Source organism: Morone saxatilis, unplaced genomic scaffold (genome assembly GCF_004916995.1).
Source record: "Morone saxatilis isolate NCDOM2014 unplaced genomic scaffold, NCSU_SB_2.0 Contig15, whole genome shotgun sequence".
Taxonomy (NCBI): Eukaryota; Metazoa; Chordata; class Actinopteri; family Moronidae; genus Morone; species Morone saxatilis.
The window spans coordinates 21,453,652-21,463,096 of NW_023339707.1; the positions used below are offsets into that span (position 1 = coordinate 21,453,652).

General features: G+C 36.6%; 1 protein-coding gene across 2 annotated transcripts in view; it reads left to right on the plus strand.

Annotated features, from left to right (window-relative positions):
* Positions 1-5,296: 5,296 nt before the first annotated feature.
* cd63 (CD63 molecule) overlaps positions 5,297-9,445 on the plus strand; it is a 9,263-nt gene continuing 5,114 nt past the window's right edge. Inside the window, exons 1-2 of one of the 2 annotated variants that reach the window (XM_035656850.1) lie at positions 5,297-5,435; positions 6,197-6,282. In XM_035656850.1, the coding sequence (XP_035512743.1) occupies positions 6,217-6,282 (66 nt within the window). In that variant the 5' untranslated portion in view covers positions 5,297-5,435; positions 6,197-6,216. Of the gene's footprint in view, positions 5,436-6,192; positions 6,283-9,445 lie in introns of both variants that reach the window. The other variant, XM_035656851.1, reaches the window with a different exon arrangement.

Consider the following 9,445-nt stretch of genomic DNA (forward strand, 5'->3'; position numbering starts at 1 on the left):
AGTGCAGTCTGGCAAATCCACAACTTCACCGCCATGCTCGCCACCACTGTCGCTGGCAGTTCGGTTAAAAGCAAGTGCTTCTACAACTCGGAGGGCTACTCATTCGGTATCAGTGTTTATCCAAATGGAAGAGACACTGCCTACCCAGACTATGTTGGCATGACCATGCACCTCTGCAGTGGAGAAAATGATGCAGTGATGCAGTGGCCTGCCAAAAATAGGCAAGCCACCATTGCTGCCATGGACCAGGACCCCGATGTAAAACTAAGGATGTCTTCTACAAGAAGCTTCACCACAGGTAGGCCCAGGTCACTGGCCTATAGGAAAAAGGGTACTTTTACTTGTCAGATGGAAGGGTTGGTTTAGCAAAATCACAGCTGGTAGTATATAACCATGCAGATAGCTAAGGTTTTATTTGCCCGAGTTTTGAGATTTTCAGCTTCATAATAGAATTGTATTCGTCACATCATTGAATTTATTTTAACAATGATTGTGTAATATAACAGGTGTTGCGCAGCGTGATGGAACCCACAGAGAATTATCGCCTGATTCTGCAGTGGCCCTCAGCTCTACGGTGCATTTTAGCATTTAGTTTTATGCCCCACAACTGTACTGTTTTGGTTCATTTCTCTTTCTTGCTAAAAGAAAGCATTTAGCAGCTTAAGAGCCGAATATTTTCCTCAGTAGTTGGTGGACACCAACACAGGGACTCATTTCACATACACTTGGTCATATAATAATGATAATAATAATACTAATAATAATACTACTACTAATAATAATGATAATAATAATGATAACAATAATAATAATAATAATGATGATAATAATAATGATAATAATAATGATACTAATAATAATAATAATGGTAATAATAATAATAATAATAATAATGATAATAATAATGATAACAATAATCTTAACAATTATAATAATAATATATTATTTTAAAAATATATGACTATTATTATATATTATATTAATAATAATATAATAATAATGACATAATATAAAAATACGTTTATTTTATAGCACCTTTTAAAAACAGAGTTTACAAAGTCACAGACAAAGCAAAGTGATAAATAAATAAATATAATATAAATATGATAAATAAATATAATATAAAGATATAAATATAAAGATAAATAAAAAAAAATAATGAATACATAAATACAAAAATAAGAGTAGAAGAATTATTAGAAGTATTTAAAAAAGTAAAATAACTGAATAAAATTATTTAATAATTCTTATAAAAAAATAAAGAAAGAAGACAAAAAAAATATAAGAGATAGATACTTTATTTATCCCGANNAGCATCCAGTAGCATACAAGACATACATTAAACATACATTAAACATACATTAAACATACATTAGAATAAAAAAAAAATAAGTTAACTAAAATAAAATTAAAGTTAACTTAACACAGTAAACAGTGCAAACAGTAAGCAGTGCAAATAGATAGAGAAGATAGTATGTAAATGCTCTACCACAAATATAGTACATACGTGTCAATCAACATACTTATATAGCCTAAATGTTTAGATGGGTGAGGTTCTGCTGGGAGAATCATGACCCCAGTATTTCTACAATTGTGGTTACAGTCCTGTGATCATGTATGGAAATATGTATTGTTGAGTGCAGGGGTTGACTATCTTAAGTGCAATTTTTAAGTTTTCCTTTTAATCAGTGTGCCACATTAACATTATAATTAACATTAAGTTTCAAATTTAAATCTCTAACAGATGTGTAGTTTTATTTCATCCATATTGGCAACGTGCATTGCAACATTTAAAATTTTTTTTTTTTTTCCCATAATCAGGAAATTGTAATTATATAGGAGAGCACTCTACATCTCTAATCTCTATATACAGCCACAAAGTGCTTTAATAAGAAAGATGCAGATAAGAAGCGTTTATTGCTGTGCTAACATTGCTGACTCCTGGTTTAACCTATTGTAAATAATAATATAACAAGCAAAGCTTTTATCCATTTCAGTCAATTAAATGTCCGTGATTTTATATTTAAAATAATCTCATGTGACTGCAATTAGTTTTTGTAGTTCATTTTAAGATAGTGGAGCCCGCATTGGAAACTCTTTAACTAAACTGTGTACCTTTGGTAGCACCTGTAGTTTGACATTGGTGGAGTAAGTAAATACAAGGAGAGATTTGGGGGCTGCTGAAAGATAAGCTACTATTATAAAAGTTTACCAGTGGATTTGTCCCATGAAAACACAGTGTCGGGTGTATGTATTAGGGCTTAACATAGATTTTAAGGTAAGAAAAATTAGCAGTCAAGTGACAGAGGCGTTACATCTCTATAATCTTCTTGAGCACCACTTGTACCACTAGGTGGCAGCTAACAACCTTATCAGGAAAAAAGACAAACTGACACCCAGCTGGAAGCTTAAGTATTAAAACAAGGAGGAAGCCATCAAATATTATTACTTCCAAAATTGGTGGCAATATTTGATTTGAAAAAACTAAAACTGATTGCAACTTACAAAGTTTTGACTGAATCAAATTAAAAGTAGTAATTCTGTAAGCTGCTGGTTCTGATACAGTAACAGTAAGTACAGTAAGTGATTGTTGCATTGGACGAGTCTCCCTAAAATCATTTATTTTTAAAGTGAACGAGGACCCAACACTGATTAAACCCTGTGGGGCGTTCAGAAGACATAAGAGCTTTGTTTTTTGTTGTTTTTTAACTTTACATGTATAAACAAAAAACACAAACAGGAGACAACTACACACAAACACCCACCAACATACAATAAAAACAGACGACGCAAAAATGAAAACAGTTGGAGTATAAGTTACCATGCATGCCCAGATATACTGATCTCCCTTGTTCATTGGATGTGTCCATACAGGTTGAAACTGTCTGCACCCTGACACAGTACAGGGTAGTACAATGGGTACGGGTAAAGAAAAAAAAGAAAAAGTAGCTCAAATGAGTTGCACAACATCAAGCCAGGAGGGGCACAAACCAACATGTCATAGCAAAGCACAGTTGTAAATGTTGTGATCAAATATCATGCTGGTATTGCACTCAATTGTTACACTTTTACGCTAGTTCCTTTTTTATTTTTTAACGACACCCTGGCCCTCATGACTTCGTGGTGTACAGCTCTGCCATCGACCTCTGGCATTAAAGCGCAATGCTGAACCACACGGCGCTGCTGTAATCATCGTGGCCCCACAGTTTACAGAAGGGGAAAACTTTCAAATATGTCTGTAGTAATGCAGTCAGTGGTGCTGTATAAGAGGTTAGAGATCAGAGAGAATGAAGCTGAACCCTGAATATGTGTCACCAATTGTAACACACATATTTATTCATAAACCAGTCAAATGAAAGTACTCTTTTGTACTGTATTGTTTACATAGAGACCAGTGCACAGTGAAATGTTACACTGAACCAAGTCTATAGCTGATATTATCAGTCTATTATGATATGCTCAGGGGATGTGAATTACTCAGTTGTTTGTTTTTCTGATATGCTTGTGGAACAATGAGCATTTAGGTTACAGCCTGACTAACTGTAGTCATTGATTGAGTCCATTGCAGTGGTTCTCAAAGTAGGGGTTAGGGTCCTCCTTGGGGGCTGTCAGGGGCATCAAGGTGGGGCTTCAGCAAATTTAGTAAGTAAGTAAGTAAGTACATTTNNAACTGACCAAAGTGCTGTACAGTGGATAACTAAAAAACATTTTTGGAAAGATAATAAAAAAATGAAGTATTATTATAAAATATAATCACTAATAATATATAATATATTGCCATTTTATGTGTCTTTCCCATCTTTCTGATTGCCTGCCAGTCCAACCTCATCAGCGTTGGCATGGTCACTAGCTAATGCGAACTCAGAAAAGTTTATATGTTTTTTGAAAGAGGACGAAGACACGATGAGCAGATCAGAAACGTTGTTGGATGCTTTTAAAGTGAACTGACAAACAATGCTTATAATGGAAAACAGAAATATTGAATCTAATGGAATGAATAAAGGTTTGATATGCAAATGTAAATATTAATGAATTAATAAAAGCAAGGCAACTATATTGTCAGTGGGTTTTTAAACACATCTTACAAAAGGGGAGCCTCGGCCGATAAGCTAATCGTCTTTTGGGGCCTTTGCATAGAAAAGTTTGGCCAAACTCTTCATATTATACATTTATTATCTTTATTACTGCTGCTCCACGTCACTGAGAGTTACCAAACAAAATGCTGTCTTATGATGGATAAAGAGTCATATATGTCCTAACATGGAAAAAAAATTGCAACATGACTCAGGTTCTGCATTAAGTTCAGTGGTCATTTAGAAAAAAATATTACTCAAGCACGCAGTTACTCAGCCGTCTAGGTATATTACTCAATAGCCTATGTAATAGAGGAACTGTTTGAGGAATTGTGTTTCTTAGATGCAATTTTCAATTCCCTATGACTGTAAATTAGAATCCCCCAAAATAGGAATAACAATAGATGGAGAGAATATTTCATACGGACTTCCAGTACTGTTGATGTGTTTAGTACAGCCTATAATACGTTATAATAGTCATAATTCTGGTCATAAATAACCTCCGCTGCTTGTCTGTTATCTGCTCTTTATTACGGCTCTATTCACAACTATCCAATGCAATGTATCACAGCTAATTTCCAATGCTCGTCTCTCCCTAAAACACATAAAACATGTTTTATTTAGTTTTCTTTCGGCCTACAGCATATATTTAATATAAAAGTTATTATCTAAAATCAAGAAGCAACCCCAAGTGAAGCGTTGGTGATCCCTAAGGTTAGGATCCACTGGTTTAGGGGCGGCAGTAGCTCAGTAGGGACTTGGCTTGGGAACCAGAGGGTCGCCGGTTCAAGTCCCACAGTGTGGACTGGTAGCTGGAGAGGTGCCAGTTTCACCTCCTGTGCACTGCTGATGTGCCCTTGAGCAAGGCAACCTAACCCCGAAACTGTCCATGGGGCGCTTGGTAACGTGGCCCCATTACTCCACCATCTCTCCCCTTTGCATGTCCACATAAAAAGAGTGAAAAAAACTATTTCCCCCTAGGGAATCAATAAAGTATTTCTTCTTCTTCTTTAGATAGTATGTATGGCTGTTAAAACTTAATTTAAAATACACAGACAGAGAATTGTCAGGAAGTCAGGAAAACTCATCTCTGAGCAATATTTAGAGGAAATCATCTGCTTCATTGTACAGTTCATCGGGTTTATAATATATTTATACCCAAAACAATATGTGTCTTAGATAGGAGGCGGCGACAGTTCTGGGTTTTAACGTGGAGACCGCAAAGGCAGCACGTTGCGTTTACGGCCATTGTGGGGGGAGTTAGTAGTGAGACAGAAGCCGAGACGCTAAAAGTTGATTTACACATCGTCGTCCTCTCTTCCCATCGCAGGATCTCAAAGACCTTCTTCACAAAAAAAAAAGGTTAGCCATTAACGAACTTTTACTCACTTATAATAATCATTTTAAAACTTTCCCGCTGACCGTTTGGACATTGTGGAACTTCAGCCGTTGACGGTTTTGATTGTCAGTTGACGTCGTCGCTGTTTTCGGCGTGGTTTATCTAACGTTAACTAACGTTAACTAACGTTAACTAACTCAGTCGTTAAAACTGTGTGACTGATTCAATCAGAGAAATGCGCTCTGGTTTTAACAAAGGTGGCATTGTTGGTGGTTAACGGTCCGGGGGCAGCAGGGCAGGGACAGGGGTTGTTTATTCATTTAAAAATAAATAAACCGAGCTTTTTTTATCCCCTTTAAGGCCTTTAAGTGTCGTATAAAGCTAGCGAGGCCTTTACAGACCGTAACACTTTTATTTGTTTGACTTTGAAGAGCCCTGCCCTACTTTTCTCTTTCTATTTTTTTTTTTATTTGAGTGCTCGTTTGCTGTTTTTAGCTGGTAGCTCCAAACTTTGTTTTTCTCTTTTGTTATATTAAAGGAAAATGTGGCCGTAATTTAATTTAGTGGAACAAAAGGAGCGTGTGTGATTCACTGACCCGCGTTTGTAATGATGAATAAAATGCGCAGTTTCGGCACACATGTCCTGTTGACTGGTCAAGGCCTTTTATAGCTAAAGTTCCTACTTAAAATGACTCACATATTCCGGTACTGCTGCTCATATTACAGCTGATTTATACTGTCCATATAACTGCCTTGAATGAAATGTCTTTTGTTTATGTTAAAGGCAACTGATCCTCACCAGCCATGGCTGTGGAGGGAGGTATGAAATGTGTGAAGTTCCTGATCTTCTTTTTCAACTTTATCTTCTGGGTGAGTAGCAACTTCTTTAAACTGTAAAAACAACAATGTGACTTGAGAAGTGAATGCAGCTTGTTGTGGTGAAAATTGAAAGCAAAAAGCGAGCAAACAGGAAACAAAACCTGGCATGTGTATTGTCCTGTGGGATTTTTCTCATCAAGATAAAGCACCTTATCTTTTTTTTTGGGCAGGATTATGTCACTGCCAGGACTAGTTTTGTGGCATTACTGTTAGTTTATCTAAGATTGAACTCTTTTGTTACCCTTATTTAAGGTTAAGAGACCGTTTGTTCCTCATCTGTTAAATCACCTGATGAGCAAACGCCCACATAACCTGTGACATCCTCCTCTTGATTCCTCATTTCTTCTACACAGGCTCACATGTTTGTTTGATATCAAATTCAATGAAAACAGGGAGGAACACAAACACGAGGACGTCTCAAATCCCCCGGACTTACCTGAACACCACCTCCTCCTCCTCCTCCTGTGTTTCGAGTGCTTTAAAGCGAGGAATGTGAATCTTATGACCAGATTTTCAGAGTGTAACCGACTGTATCATGCGACTCGTCTCACGTCAGATCATCCCGTTTCTCTCTCTTTCCGCCTCCTCCACTGAGTCGCTCGACGACGCTTCACACGGTGAACTCTGGCACCGAGAGCAAATCTGATAATCATCTCAGGAAGAAGCCGACAAGACAGGAGGAAGTACACAATGACAAAGACATATTTATTCTCTTTACTCGCTGCACACTTTTAGGACTGCAATTAACAACCTTTTTACTGTTGATGGTAACTCTTTACTTTAACCGCCCCTTCCCTGTGTAGCACTGATGAGCATTATATGAATATAACGCTATAATGTGGTTGTAAGCAGATGTGTTTAATAGTTTATTTATTTATTTGTGGTATACAAACAGATTATGAATAATAATATAGTATAGCACGTGTAAAATATGTCTCCATAGTTAGTTATAATTGTGGACAAATACGGCACATTAACAAACCCTTAAAAATGTCCTTTTATATATATATGTATATGTTTTAAACCGTTTATTAAATATGTATATACTGCTTATAAATGCTAAGAGAAGAGGTGAAAGTACCCGTCCAAAGATTTATTAGTTTATTACAAAAGCAATAGCAGTAATTTATGTTTAAAAATGTCATCCAAGATTACTCTTCACACATCTTCCTCGAGAAATGAAGGTCAATCCAACAGCGACCTGGATAAACAGTTTTATTTTTATCACTCTATTCCTTTGTGTTCTCTTTTGCTCTCGCTCTGTTTGCGTCGTCTGTTTACTCCTTTATGTTTTCCTACGTCGATCGGCAGCCACCTGTCTGACTCACGCTCAAATATTTGCATTGGTGGTGCCAACGAGGAGAGGTCAGCCGCAGCTAAGTGGGCCGATCGTGGGTCATCTGATATTAAAGCTACTTCCAGTGTAAATGCGTTGGTTTTATCCTGCGTTTCTGCTCGTTTTACGTGTTTTAAACCAGTATGAAAGGGTTGTGAGAACAGTTTGTTTACAGGAAAGACAGAAAGGAAGCGTGAGAGTTTCGCCATCAACCCTGCGCTACTTGGTGTCATCGTGTGGTTATTTTTAGGCGGTGACATATATAGAGACATAAAGGTTAATAAATGATCTCCGTATGACTCGCAAATAATTACACAAGCAAGGTTACAGCCACATGTTTTCATAATTTATAAGAAACAATTGATTAATCAGCAACAGTTTTAATACTAATTAATCGTCTAAATCATTCCTTTAAGCAACCCGCCTCAAAAAATGACTGGTTTCTAGCTCCTCAAATGAATATTTGCTGGTTTTTCTTAGTTTTCTCCAATGACAGTAAATTAATATTCAGCTCAGGGAAAGTTTAAAAGCTGTTTCTGATCAAGAAAACAATCTGAAAATGAGTAAACATTAGTTGGAGCTCTGTTTATCAGCGTGCATAGTGAAGGCCAGCGTCTGAGTCACTGGGTTTTTAACAGTTTGATATAAACTTGCAGTAATTCTCGCCTTGCAGTCAGTGTTCCTCCTTATGCTATTTTCAGGACCTGACCAATTCTACACCCTTATTTACGCGTCGTCATATAAGCTGCTGTTTCTAAGACACGTTCATGTTCTCTCAGCATTCATGGTGAGGTTCACATTAATGGCAGCGCTGAGAGAAATGTGTTGCAGGAATTTTTGCGCAGTAGAAGAAAGAGAGAAATTAAAGTCATGTGTTTGATGTTTGGTGTTAGAGTGAGTCTGTGAAAGTCTGTTTGGCGTCCAATAAATACATTTTAAAGAAGAAGAAGCTCAGACACACTGGAGTCGCAGTGGAGTTGTCTGGCTGATTGTTTTCTTGATTAATTGTTTGGCCCGTAAATTAGCAAAAACAAACTACGATCCCAATTTAAAATGGAAAATCTCAACGTAATGTCATCCGGCCAACACTTCAGCAATCTGAAGATATTTAATTTAATATATTTATGTTTATTTAATAACAAAAAACAAACAAAAAGAGGTGAAAATCCTCATTTTGAGAAGAAGGAACCAGGAAACGTCTTCTGGCTGATTTTTTTCCCGCTGATGGACTAATCGATTAATCAACGCATTGTTTCAGCTCTAGTGGAAACATTTCCTCAGAGACACGCAGTTATTTGTCATTTTCCAACGCAGGGTTGTGTAATTAAAGTCAGGTTGCAGTTCCCTTTATGCCAATTAGCTGCACTAAAATGAAAAGATAAAACATAATAATAGAAATAATTCCTGTCCTCAAAGTGAGTCGTATCTGCCTGCAGTGAACCGCCTGCTCTCCTTTGGAAAAAGCCCTGTCAAAGTAAACAATGTGAAGTTCGCTGTAATGTTTGCTTTAGAGCTTGTTCGTCCCAAATGATCACGGTCAAACAGTTGATCCACACAGTGTTTGTAAAGTAATATTATAGTCGCTCCACCCAGAACAATGACATGAATATCACACTGTATCACCACTTTACACGTGGTCTGCACACAGGAACTGAAAAGTGTCGCAACTTCCTTACGTCTGTCTTATCTGTTCACTGCACCTTATATTTTTATTTTTACTTACAAGTATACAGCTTATTTATACATTTTATACATTTTTTCTTTTTCTTTTTTTATATATATATGTCTAGGTTGTTCTCTTTACTTATTGTGTTGTTA